The sequence below is a fragment of the Streptopelia decaocto genome (genome assembly GCF_964273445.1).
Source record: "Streptopelia decaocto genome assembly, chromosome: 5".
NCBI classification, from domain to species: Eukaryota; Metazoa; Chordata; class Aves; order Columbiformes; family Columbidae; genus Streptopelia; species Streptopelia decaocto.
The window spans coordinates 54508992-54525368 of NC_138659.1; the positions used below are offsets into that span (position 1 = coordinate 54508992).

Genomic DNA, 16377 nt, shown 5'->3' on the forward strand with positions numbered 1-16377 from the left:
GTTCTAAGGCACCTTGGAGCATCTGCCAGTTATGACTGCCAAAAGATCATGGATCCAGCTAGGCATTTCTTCTTCTCCCAAAGTACTGCAGTGACTTACACTGGAACTACGGGGACAAACCTTTGTATACTGTTGCTGTTGAAGGTCTGCCTTAAAAATGTAGGGTCTTGTGCTTTTATAAATCACGAGAAATTCAACTACAGTTGTCAGAGTAATGCTAATGCATAAAGAAAAATTTAAAAGTGCTCAGAAAATCATCATTTATTCCTACAGAACAGCCATAAGCATATGCGTTTTCAGAATATCTTAAGTCACTGTCATTTCTGTTCTCTGTGAAAACTTACCCTTTTCTGTAGGTCTAGTCTTGCTCCCATTTAGCACCAGCTCTGAACAGAATGACATATTAGCCTAGTGTGCTTATGTTCTCATCTATTGCATTTTGTTTTCCTCAAGGAATCTTTTCCAGATCTTGAATTAACCCTTGGGTACAAGCTGACTTTCCAAGATGTCCTGATGTAAGCAATTAGGAAAGAGATACTATGATCTGTTATAAGGTCTATAGAGCATAAGGGAAAATGCTACTCCTATATTCATTAAGATACCTATAAAATTCTGAAAGGTTTAGTCTGCATTTAAAGGTTTGTTGGCCTATCTGTGTTACTTAGCATGGGTCAAACAGAATTATACTTGTAAGTGGCATAGCTCTCAAGGCATACCATTACTACACAAGCAATAAAATTCTCTTATTAGTAAAGTTTATGTATTTCGTTTAGCATTTAGCTGTACCAGTAAATTCTCTAAAGCAAACAATGTCTAAAACCCATATTTGTGTAGAAGTGGCTACTACTTTCTGGGTCTTTGGTATCTGGATGTCTAATCTTCCTATGGAAAAGGAAACTACATTGGAAAAGGCACAAATGCAGTCAGCTGCTGTTGGGAGACACTGATACCCTTACGTTCTTGGTTCCAACAGATCTTTTGATTTGTAGAGAAAGTGACTATCAACAAACACTTAAACTGGCAGGTCAAGATAATTCCACTAACTAGTCCTAAAATAATTAAGTATACATTGATATGGGATGATTAAAGACAGGTAAAACAGGAAAACAGGTGATATTCACCAGCAAAGCGTTAAGGACTTTTTTCCTAAAACAAATCAAATTTCATTTTTTGTGGCCACAGTTTAATTGCCAGAGGTAACAACAACAGCCAGAATGTACCTGGGTTTTCATGAAGTATTTCAATTCACTTGCACAAGGCTGCATAGTTAAAAGAATCCACTAGACAATATTAACATATTTGTGTATCACAGGAATTAACAAATGTCTCACTGCCAAACCTCAAACAGCAGCTTTCAAAGGAATTGCCACTAAATTGAACTGTTCATTGTAAAGTTTCTGCAAAGCTGACACTCGGCCTGACACTATTTGACATCTTTATATATGAACTGGAATTCTGTATATAACAAGCCCCACAGCATTTGCAGAAGACCGTGAGAGGTATTTATATAGTTCATTTGATCTAGCTGCACTTTATATATTCATTTTAAGGTAGACAGATGCAGTACTTGGGCACATGGAATTGAGGCTGCTGCTGCTACTGAGTAGATGACTACAGCCTTGAAATCCATAACTCTTAAAACAATTCTGGTGGGTATCATGGTATCATGGGTCTCACAGCATAGTATTAGCATTCATGGTGATGCTATGTATAGAGGACTAATGCAGGCTTTGGAAAGATACACCCCTGGGTAGTGAACGACATCAGGAAAGGAGATTTTATATCTGCATGTGGCACTGGTAGACTGCCACTAGAAAACTATATATAGCCCTAGTGTTCACCTTTTCCAAAAAAACATTTGAATTCTGAAAGAGACATGAAAGAGAAACAAAGACAGTTAGAGAAAATGTCTGATAATATGACTAAAAAGCACAATCTGTTTATTTTATCAGAAAACAAACTGAGAAGTAACTTGATTACACTGTACAAGTACTTTAACAGAGAGAAAATGCCAGTGCTATGGGGCTCCCTCAGCCAGCCAGAAAGTTACAGGAACTCCTGTCTAGAAATGAAGCCAGGCACAATGAAATAATAGAGGCACCATGTTTTTTTAAGTGTAAGTGATAATCTTCTAGAGAAATGCTACAAAAATTGAAGAAATCTTCAGTTCTTTGATATCTTCAGGTAATTCCTGGAGACTCTTAGAAAGTTACATTTTGAACAAACACAAGTTATTGGGCTCTGCACAGTGGTGGGAAACACAAAGGCCTTGAGTAAAACATAGCAGACTTGCTGTGCAGGAGACCAGGATCAATGCCGAATAATCCTTTCTGACTTTACACCACAGGAACATAATTAACCAGGATCTTGGTTCCCAGTTGTCACTTAACAGACATGTGAGTATTTGAGAAGTCTAGGATCACTTTAAACACTGTGTATGAACTGCTAAAAAACTAGAGAAAAATAGCAAAATCTTTTCTGCTTCTTTGCAATTAGATTTTTTAAATGTAAAAGCTCATAATACTATTCAGAGTTTATGGATCGTGTACAGTATGGATTGCATTGTTCTTAGAAAAAATGATACATTCATAGTACAGCTAAAATACTTATGCATCATTAGATTAAATCATAATGCATTCATTAAGATAGCGAGTGATATTTTTGTCTATAAATAAACTAGGTTTATCTCTTCTGTATCATGAGAAATTCTGTCACCAGTGTTGTATTTTTGCCTTGACCCATTCTTCTCATAAATAACAGTATTTTCATAGATAATCTTCTGCATCTGCACAGAGAGCTTTTACTTTCTGTGTGGCCTTAGAAGGCCCAGTTCCGCCTTCATTTTGAGGTCACTGAAATAATGAGTGGTTGTTCTTGGACTGGATTGACGATCAAAAATCTAAGAAATATATTACATAAGATACTATAAGAACAAGACTGAATTTCTATCCACCAAAGCATTCAAACCAAAAATGGACAAGCCTGCAAACAACATGAAGCAAACTTGACACAAAACAGATATTTCACTGTGTACAAACAATAGTTCTTCACTGATAAAAGTAGTTTTAAGGTTGTTTGTATTGTCATGAAATCACGTCTTGCAGAATCACATGTCTCTCTCAAATGATCAGGAATTTTCTGATGAAATGAGAAGGGACTGTAATAAAGATTTCTGAGATGTTATTTACTAATAGCTAATAGAGTAACTTTGTTCTAGATCTCTGTTTTCTAGTCTTGATGAAAACAGTTTAATCTTCTACGTCCCTAAGAGAGCTTCTCTTTGTTGGCAAGGAAATGACAGAAGAGTGTAATTAAGCAATGATGACCCTAAAATGAAATGTGGATTCTCTACAATATACAATATCCTTCCCACCAGCCACATGTGTTTGTCAGATGTTTATAGAATCTTCATTAACTAAGAGCTTTGCTAGATAACAGAAGCTGAAGCATGGCATCAATGACTCTGATAAGGGCAAGTGTACAACCAATCTGCTTGACAACTGACAAGAGGCTGGGGTTTGAAGCAGACTGCAAAAAGAGCACAAGAAAGTGATTTGCAAAGGACATTCCAGTTGTTTGCCTTCCATCTCCTTTCCTCTCTCTGTAATGAAACAAGATTTTTAATCAGCTAAAATACCCTTGTCCTCTTGTCTCTCCATCAGAAAGTAAATATAAAAGAAATGCATTATTTTGGAGTATTAGCTGCACTGTCTGTTTTCAACATCATTGCCTGTTTGACAAGAGGCAAGCCTTTGGAGGACTGGGACAAGTTATCAGCTATGGGAAAGTCTGATGCACGCTTTCATGATCCTGGGGAAGTGGAAGATGAGACTCATTTCGACTTTAAATCTTTGCTGGAGAATATGAAGACAGATTTACTAAGGAGTTTGAATATGTCAAGAGTCCCTTCACAAGTGAAGACCAAAGAAGAACCACCACAGTTCATGATTGATTTATACAATAGATATGCTGCAGACAAGTCCTCCATCCCCTCATCCAATATTGTAAGGAGCTTCAGCACTGAAGGTAGGAGAAGTCTTAAATATGTGGACTAGAAATTTTGAAGTACATGGATGGACAGTAGGTACTCAGATTCTTTTGAAATTCAGAGGGAACTGAGTGCCTAACTTCCAAAATTTTAATCTGTTTCATTTCTAAAGAATCTGTGGATTATAGTCTTGTTCTTTAGTTTTTTCAGTCTTAAAAAAAATACTATTACCTTTAGTTTTCTTCTTTGATATTTTTACTGTACAATATTCTTTTCTCAAAAGCATCAACTGAGATGATGCACTGAATAATGGCTTATATGAATCATGTTTCTCAAAGCTAGAAATTTGGAACTGAGTTTTAATGTTAGAATGCAAACTTATGATCATCTATAATTGAGACACCCATGCTAGAGAGCTCTGCTTTTCGGTGATTCTTCTAATACTTAAAAACCACAGCGGTCAACTCAGAAATGTGTCTCTGGATCCAAAGAAGGAACAGCAGTGCTCCCCCAACATTCTAGTTGAGGTGGAAAGATTTAAATGGAAATTGGTAGTCAAGCTTGTCTCAACCAAAAATATTCAAGATCTCTGTCTGTGAAACACTACACAGACTTTTAAAAGCTCCATCATAAGAAGCAGTAAAAAAGTTAGAAGTAAATGTAATCCTTGTGATAAAAATAAGACAGGGAGAATCGAAGCTTCTATTTATAAGAAAAATAGACCTACATAGCTAACATCACAATGAAGAACTCCAAATCTCCAAATTAGTGCCCCTAGTCCTTGAAATTGAAAGAAACCTTAACAGTATAAACTAGATTATAGTTTCCATAACTCACTCTTCTCTCTCACTGCTTTTGTGGGTAAACACTGAAGAAGTGTCAACATAAGCCAATTAAAAACCAATCATGATTGAGTAATAACCTTACATTGACCAAACAGATATCAGACAGTGAGGACTTTTGAACACAGCCAATCTGATCTTCCAGTCAAGTATCTGCCCCTCCAAAGGCAGAGTTGCCTTGGCAAGCTCAGTAAGTTCAGCCTGGAAAAGACTGGGACCTGGGCATTAAATGTTGTTTATCACCAAGTCTTAATTTAGACCCTGAAGCTTTAGAATTTTCAAAAGCCTTTCTATTTCCCCAAACTCTCAGTAATCCAAGCAGCTTTCAAAGTTATTTGAAGACAACAACAAAAGCCTCAGCACAGGTAGTTGTTAGAGACACTTAAATATGTAACATGCTTCTTAGTATTGGGAGGGCCGTTCATCCCATATGATGATGATAAGACAGGAAATTCATAGAGTATTTTAGGAATTATTTGTGTAAAAATCTCTTTGGGAAACTGCGAAATCGCAACACTCCCAAGATGCCTTAGTTACATACTTAACACTGACCAGCATCATTCACAGCTTGTTCTAGGCAGACTTCACACACTCACCTAACCATGCAATCTTGATGAAAACGCTTGCAACACCAGGCACCTCAATTTCCACTTTCCACTCCCTGCCCTTCAAACTTGGCCAGAAGACTTTTTTTTTTTTTTTTTTAAGCTGGGTAGCCATGTTCTTAATTTACACCCAAAATACATCCTGAGTCTCTTAATAGCAAGTTACTTGGACAGCCAGAAGCACTGTAACCACGTGTTTTACTTTCCTATTGCAGATGTTGTTTCTTTAGCTTCACCAGAAGAAAATCCATTTCAGAAACACATCTTGCTCTTCAACATCTCTATTCCACGATATGAGGAAATCACGAGAGCTGAACTGAGAATTTATATCTCCTGTCACAGAGAAGCTGGGTCTCTCTCCAGGCTGGAAGGCAACATGGTCATTTATGATATTCTAGATAGTGACCACTGGAAAAATCCAGAAAGTACCAAATCTTTCCTTGTCTCCCACAATATCCAGGAGTGTGGTTGGGAGATGTTTGAAGTCTCCAGAGCTGTGAAAAGATGGGTCAGAGCAGACAAACTGAAGACTAAAAACAAACTGGAGGTTGTTATAAAGAGTAAGGCTCTGGGTGGTTTCACTTGTGGGAAGCTGGATATCAGTGTTACCCCTGACACTAAAAATCTGCCGCTATTAATAGTGTTCTCCAATGACCGCAGCAATGGGACAAAAGAGACCAAAGTGGAACTCCGGGACATGATTGTTCATGAACAAGAAAGTGTGCTAAAGAAATTAGGAAAGAACAACACTTCATCTGAAGAGGAAGAACAGGGAGAGGAAAAGGCCATCCCTGGGCCCCACCAGCATTCCTCCAGAAGCAAGAGAAGCATCGGTGCCAACCACTGCCGGAGAACTTCCCTCCATGTGAACTTTGAAGAGATTGGCTGGGATTCCTGGATCATTGCTCCAAAAGATTATGAAGCTTTTGAGTGTAAAGGAGGTTGCTTCTTCCCTCTGACAGATAACGTTACCCCAACAAAACATGCTATTGTCCAAACTCTCGTCCATCTTCAAAACCCAAAGAAAGCTTCCAAGGCCTGTTGTGTTCCAACTAAATTGGATTCAATCTCCATTCTTTACAAGGATGATGCTGGTGTGCCCACTTTGATATATAACTATGAAGGGATGAAAGTGGCAGAATGTGGCTGCAGGTAGTATACAAGAAGCTCCAAGAATAAGAACACCCCCTTTTTCTGCTCTGTGTAAATCTGTACATTAGTGATACAAATCAAAATCCTTGCAAACAAGGTTTGGAGCAGGGTATGAGGCTGGTTGTTGTTGTTGCTGCTTGCTTTAAAGGAAAACTGTCGTTTAAAGAATGGCAATCATTGTAAATAGTCTGCACTATATATCATGGCAAAGTAAATACTGGATTAAAATATTGTGAAATTGAATGAACTATGCAGTATTTGGCAATAGTGATACAATCTGAATACCTTATTTCAACTTTTCTGTTTAATCAATTCTGTTTAGGTCACAAACTAAAGGATGGGGATTTAGGACGTCCTGTAAATGTTTAATAGTATTGAAATCTAATTCTCTCAGCCAACTCTGGCATTTTCAGCTTCTGTAAAACTCAGTAAACAGAACTTAGTCTGCATGGTAAATTTGGGAGCCTAAATCCTGCAAACCTTTTCTCAAATAAGTAATCTCAGAGGCTTTACAGGCAAATCATTTACTCTCATAAGTGAAGATTTTCAGTATTCAAAATAGAAGATACTCTCGGTCTTATTTCATTCCCAAGTTTCCTTCTGTGGGTAGCAGGTGCCTTGGTTTCAGCTTTCTTATCCTCAACGTCCCTATTTTTACCCCTTTATGGCACATACTTGAATGATAAGAAGTGCAGCCTTCCGCTTCTAAGACGCTGTTTCCTAGGAGGAACAGCAGCCCTTATCTCCACACAAAGATAAGGAGCCACTTTGACCTACTGCAAATTCTTAGTATTTCTTTGCAAGAACATGCAGTCAAATGATGTTCAGCCTTAGAAGCTGTATCCTGCAAACAGTGGGGGTTGGCAGAGCTCAGCACTTGTGAAAAGCCCAGGCTACTTATTCAGAGGCCTAAATATGTTCTTTGGAGTCTGACATTTAGGCTCCAATCTTTTAAAGAATTCTTCTTAGGAGAAACTATTTTACATACAAAATTTTTTTCACTCCTTAAAACTTTGGCAGAAATTGGAAACTTCTATCCATGTTCTATGAGACTTATACTGATATATGGGAAATATACTATCATACAATAGTTCTCATTACTTCAGTTGTATTTTCACTAAACGAGGACCCCATCTTTCGTGCAATTAATGTACACTTCCTTTGATTCTAATGAAGGTTTTACCTGTACAAGAACAAAGCGTCTTCTGCTGATTCCAGGTGACAGGTGTAAGTGCTGTACAATTCCCCGTAGCCAACACACACACACACAAATTCTCAGAGAACACTTTTGATCCAAACCCATAGCAAATTACACATTTGTTCAAAATGAAGAATATTGATGAGGCAAAAATCTAAACAGTAGCTTAATATATGGAAACAGCAAGATTTAAACGGGTACATATGTTTTAAATTAGGGCAGCCTCTAGGCAAGACAAATTCATTTGGCATGAACAGGTCAGCTTGAAATCCGATACACTGTTTATTTACTATTGTTAACTTAATACAGAACAAATAGGAGGTGAGTGTGAGCAGAATGGTTGTAATTCCATCAAGAACTGCTGGTTACATGACAAACTATGAGCACAAAGCACTATCCACCAGAATCCTTGGACTGATTTATAGTCTTTTCCTTTAGAACTGGGCTGCAATTGGATCAGATCTGAGATCTGTGTCCATGCAAACTCCATCCATCCATAGCTGCCTGTCATTAACCTCTTAAGCTTCCTGTGGCAGTCCTCTCATTTTACCATTCCCCACTGCCTTCTGTCATCTTACAGTCATCATTATGCCTTTCTCCTTTCAGAATGCCCTGCTTTCTCTCCCTGTTTTGTTCCTGTCTCCTAGGTTCATGACATTTTGCACAACTTCTCTTAATCAAGTAAAAGAAACTACCAAACAAGCACTTGGTGTGATCACATTAGAAAAGTTATTCACCCATGTGTAAAGGTAATTGTAGCCCATGTGCCCTTAAGTCATCTAAACAGAAGGTCCTAGTTATATTTTGATTTCTCTGAATACAAGACTTCATCCATAATTAAATTTAAAAGTAGGGAAGTGGAAAGACCAGTCCCCAAATGCCCACAGAGAGAAACTCTCAATAATCCTGGTTTGTTCTTTTTCACATTTTGAAGTCAAATGTGAATCTTTGTTTCCCAAGCTTTTATGGGGGTGGGGAGGAAGCCATTTTTGGCAGAAAAATTCATCCTAGCTATGCTATCAGAATTCCAGAGGAGCTCTACAGGCTACAGGATCCATACCAAAACTGTACTACAAGTCACTTTTGTATTTCAACCAAAAAAATCCTTTGCTCTTCAACAATCACATTCCCATAGGCTTAACATTTTGGTTGGTACAGTAGAAGAACAAAATGTGAATCTCTCCATAGAGTGATGGTCAGGGTCAAGAATAAATGAGAACCCAGTAGTGACTACTGATGCTACCTACAGCACAGCTGAAGAGTGTGTCAAATGGATGTCTGGCTTTACATTGTAAATTTAGCAGCTTGATTTATGTAGTTTTGAACATTTGATTTTTAAAAAATGCTCATGTTTCCTCACATTTCAACAGCCTTGGGACATGACAAATCAGCCAGGTGGCCAAGACATGCTAGAGAGTACACAGGTTGCAAAGAGCAGACAAAGCAACTTGCCCCCTGCATCAAGCTGGGCCCCAGCAGTCACTAAGAAAAACCCCTCTCATCACTGTATTCGGAACATCAATCAGCAGCTTGCTGTTGCTGAGGAGCAGGTTTGGGCTTGTCCACTGTCCAGCAGACGCACAGTTAAAATTAACTTATTTGTTTAACATAAACATGTGGTTTAACATAAACATGTGGGCCCATTAGCTATCTGCATAACAGCCCATAATATCAGAATCACCAGCTGACTCCACAGTGAGTTTTAAGGTTACCCTGTAACACTTCAGTCTTAATAGATAAACATGGTAAGCTGGTGGAGGCTGGTCAGGAGATATAGCTGTTGTTATTTTTACATAGCTTCCTACCTCGTCTGTGTACACAGCAGGCACAATGTTCTCTGATCTCATCCACTCATTTGTGCCATGTCCCAACACAGAACAACAACAAATGCAAATTAACACTTAGCAGCACACCACCAGCAATCACTAAAAGTCAAAAGATCTCCATTTCCACTATTGTTTTCCACAAATCGAGAGGCAATGGCTTCATGGGAATCTGAAGGTGTTCAGCTGATATTTACTCAGACATCTTTATACTGGAAAGATCCTGACAATCTAGAAATGTTAAGCTAGAATTGCCAATTCCTAATATTCGAAATAATAGGTTTTAGATTGCCTCTCAAGGAGGCTTAACATTTCAGACAAAATTGTGCTCTAACACAATTAACCCTGCTCCCAGACCACAGCTGGTTCTTTTCTCCAGCCTCGTCAGAGCCCAGCCCTTACCATGTAGGTAACGCACACAGGTGCATGGCCACACACCAGGTAGGTCCACATAGGCATATGCTGTGAGCTTCAGGAGGTATCAGTACCTTGCTGTAGCTCCTCACAGACAGCACAGAATCAAAGTTTCTTACTGCAAAGAAAAGCTGAAGCGTACAGATGGGACCACAGAACAAGCTGGTAAAGCCAGCATGTAGTAAATGAACAATGCAAGGCAAGAGTCCATCTTCAAACAGCTTAACAACATCTCCTCATCCCCTCTGGCTGCTCTGAACAGTGAACAGGACACTGCTTCAGACTACTAACCACCTCCCTTCTCCCTGTGTTAGCTCCCTAACATACTGTTTGTTGTGCGTTTAGCGGAGACAAAAACAGGGCAGGTCCCTCCATAGTCTCTGTAGACCAAGGGGCTCAAAGAGTTCTGCACAACCATCTGCAAGGCAGGAGGCTCTAACTGCAGGTGCCTGAGGTCCAAATCTCCTCATTGTCATCCCGGGACTGATCGAGGCTTACACACCACCCCAGAGCCGTCTTTGGCGTCTCTTCACCCTCTAGTACTTTCTCTGAACCCTGTCTCCATGCTGCCTGCGTGCCGCCCTAGGCTGAGGAGCCTGCGTGCCGCCTCGGCGCCATCTTCAGGCTGCGTGGTGCTTCTGCACCAGCTCTGTTCCTTATTCCTCAGCTGTCTTCACCCATTTTCATGCTCTCTCTCACATGCTACCTTAAAATCTTTCAGCTTAACGGTGCCTCCTTCCATTTCCCTGCCAGCTGCCCACAGTCTTTTTTTCCCCTCTCCGTGTGTCCCTGAGCTGCCCCACTGCCACATCTGTGCTGGCTGCTGTCTCAGGAGCACGTCATAACCTCCAAGCTGCCTCAGAGATACTAATTTCATTTTTGTCCTCCCCCTAAAAGCTTCTGCTGGACCATCAGTCATAATTCAGTTAAAAGCCCCACAGGAGAATGGCTTCAGTGTAGCCCTGGGAAATGAGACACCCTGAGTCAGTCCCTGTACCAAGATGCGTGGTTTGGCTGGAGCCAGGCAGACCTGCTGGTAGCCCTCACAAAAGCCTTGACACTGGCCTTGACACCCAAAGAACCGAGCGAGCAATGTCCCAGCAGCCTGGGCCTTGGGACTGGCCCAGCAACTGAAACTTCTGATCCAGAAATGGTGGCAAACCTAGCTCTATACCACAAAATATATAGCTCAAGATGCCAACAGCTGGTCTGCTAGGATGTGCTGGGCACTTCCATCCTACATCAGCATGGCAGACAGCAGTACCAGGGCATGTTTGACCAGTCATCACAGTTGTCAGGCCTTCAGCAGCACAGTCTTCAGGAGCCAGATCACTTTGGAGGCAGCCATTTGCAGTACCTAGCCACTAAACAAAGGCTCCTCTGGATGACCGGACCTCTCACTGTTTCAAATAACCTGAGGATAGGAGGGCTCTTGATGCAGTATTTAATATTCACTATTTATTATCAGCTAGCTCTGGTGCACCATGCTAACCAACACATACATATGTAGAATCTAGAGGATACACAAAGTATCATGCAAACACATAGTATACCAGTTCTCCAAGGACTGCACGTCAATTTCCCCTTTTTGAAAAATTACTTACCAAAATGTAAAATGATGTTCCTGAATTAGTTCGGGTTGGCTAGCTGCAATGCATTCTCCTTAAGCCTTCCTGAATCTTCTGCTTACATAGAGCATGGCAGTTCATCTGCTCAGCAGAGCTGGTCAATGTGAGTTTATCACAGCTGCACTCCATGAGATTTGATGAGTCTCCACCTGCCCCTGACTGAAATTAGAGAGGTCTCAAGATGGAAATGTAAAATTTCTACACCTACCCAATCTTTTAGTAAAAATATAAATTGTGTTCTCATTCTTTTTTTTTTTTTTCCTTTTTCTTGGTCACTGTAAAAAAAAAAAAAAAAAGGAAGAGAATGGGAATAGTGACAGAATAAAACAGAAATCCAATACATTTTGCATTGAAGTTATTTTATTACAAATGTAATCATTAAAGAACTCACTTGAATTCCACTTTCAGAAAATGGAAAGCTTTCAATATTAAAAAGAAATGTGGAAGAAAACTATTTTATATAGGTTTGTACAGCATAAGAACTGAAAGACCTAGGGACAAACCCCTAACATTTCTCCTTTTGGCATGGGGATTGTAACGAAATCTAAGGCTGATATTATTCATTCTTTGTATTAGCAAGGGACCTAGAAAGCCTACTCAGGGACAAGGTTCCCTTTGTACCAAACAGTACAAGAACAGAACAGAAAAGACAGCCTTAGACCATACCTATGCAATCCAGTCATGCCTGTCGCAGACAGCCATGGAGTAGCAATGACCCAGACTTGTACATCTATAAAAAGCAATGGAGTTTTGTCTAGAAATACTTACTAAAGTCCTGGAAGCATTAAATATTTAATTAGCATAGTCCTGTGCTTGAGCTAATAAACCCTGCCTCTCAGTATTTAGGAGCCAAATATCACCTTTACGTTAATTCTAATTCTTATATAGAATTTAAAATATGTCTGTACTAGAAAGCTTACTAAACCAAAAAGTGGCTTACTTCCAAAGTTAATTTTTATCCTGTTGGTATAGGATCTAGGCTCAAAAAATCATTTATTCCAGTGAAAAACTGCTCTTACTGCCACCTTCAGATGAGCCTCCTGCTACTGCGTTTCATCACTGACCAAATAGTCTACACAGACCTGATGAGAGAATGGTGAGATCAGCTGCAAATGAGAACCAGGGAGTACTGGAGCAAAATATATAAAGCAAAAAAAATATAGCAACCAAACAAACACATAGCAAAACATTTTATCTCGCTCTTGTGGAAGCCTTTTAGCATGTGATTGGAGTGATGCAGACCCTGCACGCAGACTAGTCTGGGGCAGATAAAAGAAAATGCCTCTCCTCAGAGCACGTAGGAAGTTCATATCCACAGGAAGTCAGAAAATGAAATACTTGTGGACAGATTTTAGAGGATCATAAAATTTTATGAGTTATAAAAGCTAGAGTTAGGTCTGAGCTATTGAGTTCAGCTCAAAATTAAAATCAAAATAGGAATTCAGCTTGGGTTATATTGTTAGAATTGGTGATAGATTTACTTTTGGATTTAGGTACTCAGAGTTTAATGAGCAGACTTGCATTAAACAACATATTTGATAAAAATTTAAGTTATATGTATCAAGAAATGAGCAAGTAGTCGTTCTCCAAAGCTTGCAGTATCCACACCACTTACCTTCTAACACCATCTATAAATAATTACCAAGGTAGCAGTGAGTGATACACATCACATTGAATTCAGGGCAAAAACAATAGATTAGTGAACAGATCTGGTATGGAAAAGTAGTTTTTTCCACTATCCTAGCTTTTAAGTCATGCATATTGGGAAAAGCATTTATTTTACATTTACACTGTGAAGCTAGTTTTGATTCTGTGTGCTAATGATAAAGTGCATGAGGAAGAATATGCATCTGAACTTGAGGAATAAATTTAGCTGTGGAGCGTTGCCACACTTTGGCTTTTACTGGGTAAAACTGATCACAAACCTGTATATATTTCTCAAAACCCTAGCTTCATAAAAATCTCAGCTACAGTTTCCAGCCATTCTGGTATGAAAATCTTTAGAACATGATACAATGCACAATAAATATTAGAAAAGCACAGCATTTTATCTTTTGTTTTACAATTTTACAAAAATCACAGGGAGGAAAGGGCCGTTTCATGATTTTTAACCTCTAGATAAGGCCTCGCTGGAGAAAAATCTAATGGATCTGTGCAAATGCTTCTTTAAATGCCAGCAAAAAAAAAGTCATAATGAGTTTAGCAGTGAATATATAGAACTCAAGTAGATATGGAAGCTAATTACCTGACACATATCCTAATTAAAAATGCTTGGTTAGTGTCTGTTACACTCTCTTTTGTGTGTTCTTAATGGCAATTCATCTATGTCTGTTAGTTTCAGAGTAAGATGAGGTGTCTGTTAACACCTCATAGATAGCATCTGTAACAGCTTGTAACACCCTTTGCACAGCAGGTAATTTAAGTAATGCTTTGTCATTTCAAGTGATACTGATTTCTATTCTAAAAGCAGAAAGTGACATAGAAGAATACAGTGAAAAAATAATGCCCTTCTAAAAAAAGTAAGATTTTTTTTTAAGTTTGCTATGATGTAAACAGCAGAATTAAAATACTTTCAAGAAATCCAGAAAAAATTAATTTCTTTCATTTTTATAGTAAAGAATTTAAGCTTGTTTCCACCATTATCCCATACTTGGTAAACAGTTTTATGTAAATATGTGTCCATTATGTACTAGGAACTGATAGATTAAAAAAGAAAGTACTCTGTGTACTCCATAAACATGCCATGTCATTCTTTTTTCTGGGATAGAAACTGCATGCTTAAAGCTACTGTACAGACAGACAGAAATAGAGATCCATCCTGACATATTCTTAGGGGCATAGATTATTGTACTCTTTTTCCCAATTCCTGTCAAAATGGATCCATTTTGTAAGTCTGCTCTATGGCTCCTGGGCATGCCCTCCTTCAGCATCCAGCGGGAGTATAAGAAAGAAACAAATAAGAAACAAAAAGAGGACCATGGGACAATGGGACAAACCAACCCTCTAGCCCAGCAGGCGAAGTATCTAACCCTTCCATGTTTACACATTTTTACTTTATTGTTTTAGATCAGACATGTATTTTCTTTATTGCTATGCTTTGTTTCCATCATAACAAAATGAGTTAGTTTATATCTTCCCTTTCAAGCTAATTGAAAGATGTTGGAACACAAAAGCATTGCTAACAGTAAAGTAACATTAAAATATTAAGCACTCCAAAGTGGCAAATATCAGAATTAAGATTATCTATGCAACATCCCCCTCGTGGTCATATGCATTAATTACAGTATTACAGCTCATTTTTTGTTTCAGACATCCCCTGCTTTAATCAGTGCAAAGAGCACATGGTGCTTAAGAATTAAGTTAGGCAATTATGAAGTACAATATCTTGTCTATTGAAATAATTATCTTAACACACATGACAGTGTGTGCAATTATTCCTGTGGTAATGGTAATGGCATTTAGAGAAACTATCAGAGATTGGGAGTGAAAGTGGGGTATGTGGTAGACATTAGTGTAGCAAAAGAGATCCCTTGCCCCAAAAACTTTCCAAGCTAGACAGACAGAAGAGCCATGGGTTAGAAAAGCAATAGAAATCAATTAGCCCAAGGTCCCGTCCACCGTATTGGCCACACAAGGAATTAATGCAGCTCTGGCAATAAATCCTGTAGCTCAAAAGTCAGTTTCTGAACAAAATGTGGTTATGCTGGAGAGTTTCTCTTCCAGCTACCTTTGCCCTAGAGTGCTGGATTGTTCTCTGCAGGGACAATGCAAGAAGAGCAATTCAAATTGGTGATAATGCCCTGGATTTAGGTCTGTAATGAATGCCACACATTATCACAATACAGAACAGCCCCCCAAAATTAAGAAGATAAAGCAGATCTGAATCTACCAATGAGGCACACAGATGTTACTGTGGCACATTTGAAGCTTAATTACCTATTTATACATTATCAACAACAACTTCAACTATATTTGAGGCCTCTCTTTTGACAAGAGAATTGGAGACGTTTTTAAACCAGGGTTTAATTTTTACAGATGATAGAACAGCCTGGTTGCCAGGGATAGTCTGATTATAACATAAAGTTTTATAGCTTTTGCCGTGGAGCAGTCCTGCCTCTAATGGACTCGTAGAACAATTTAATTGTTCCCTTTGATGGATTTACATTTGTACATTTACATATTCACAGATACAAACCAACCACGAGCTGAAATAATACCTGCATATATAGACAAGGCTATACCTACACAGACATGTTGAAGGAAGGAACTTCACAAAACTCCTTTATTACTACAACCAAATGGGAGTTGCACTTATTTGCTCATGTGAGTGGCAGGTTTTACTCATGACACACAACACCAGAAGAGCGCACCCAGCCAGGGTAAACCAGCTTTAGACTCTTCCTTCCACTTGTATTCACATGTAGCAGCAAGTGGCATTTTGAAAGCAATAAAAAACCATGATTCCCTAGTCTATTCTTGCAGCTATGTCCAGCAAGCAGAATGGCTGGGGTAGCTAGTCATTTCAGACTTAAAGCCAAGAATCTATTCTTGTATGTCTTTGGCATGTCATACTGGAGCTCTGAATGTTGACAACTCACATGGGTACAGCCTGCAGCTGCATCCCACATATTCTGATCCTCTTTCAAACTCTTAATACAATAGGGTTTTGAATACATTGTGAGCAGAAGAAAACAACCCCCCACATTCTATTTTGGTATGTTGAGCCT

At 38.9% G+C, this 16377-nt stretch overlaps 1 protein-coding gene across 1 annotated transcript; it reads left to right on the top strand.

Annotated features, from left to right (window-relative positions):
• Positions 1-3680: 3680 nt before the first annotated feature.
• On the top strand, positions 3681-6591 carry GDF2 (growth differentiation factor 2; the record flags this gene model as incomplete). Its single annotated transcript, XM_082053847.1, has 2 exons — positions 3681-4026; positions 5651-6591. The coding sequence occupies 2 exons, from the start codon at positions 3681-3683 to the stop codon at positions 6589-6591; spliced, it is 1287 nt and encodes a 428-aa protein (XP_081909973.1).
• Positions 6592-16377: the final 9786 nt, after the last annotated feature.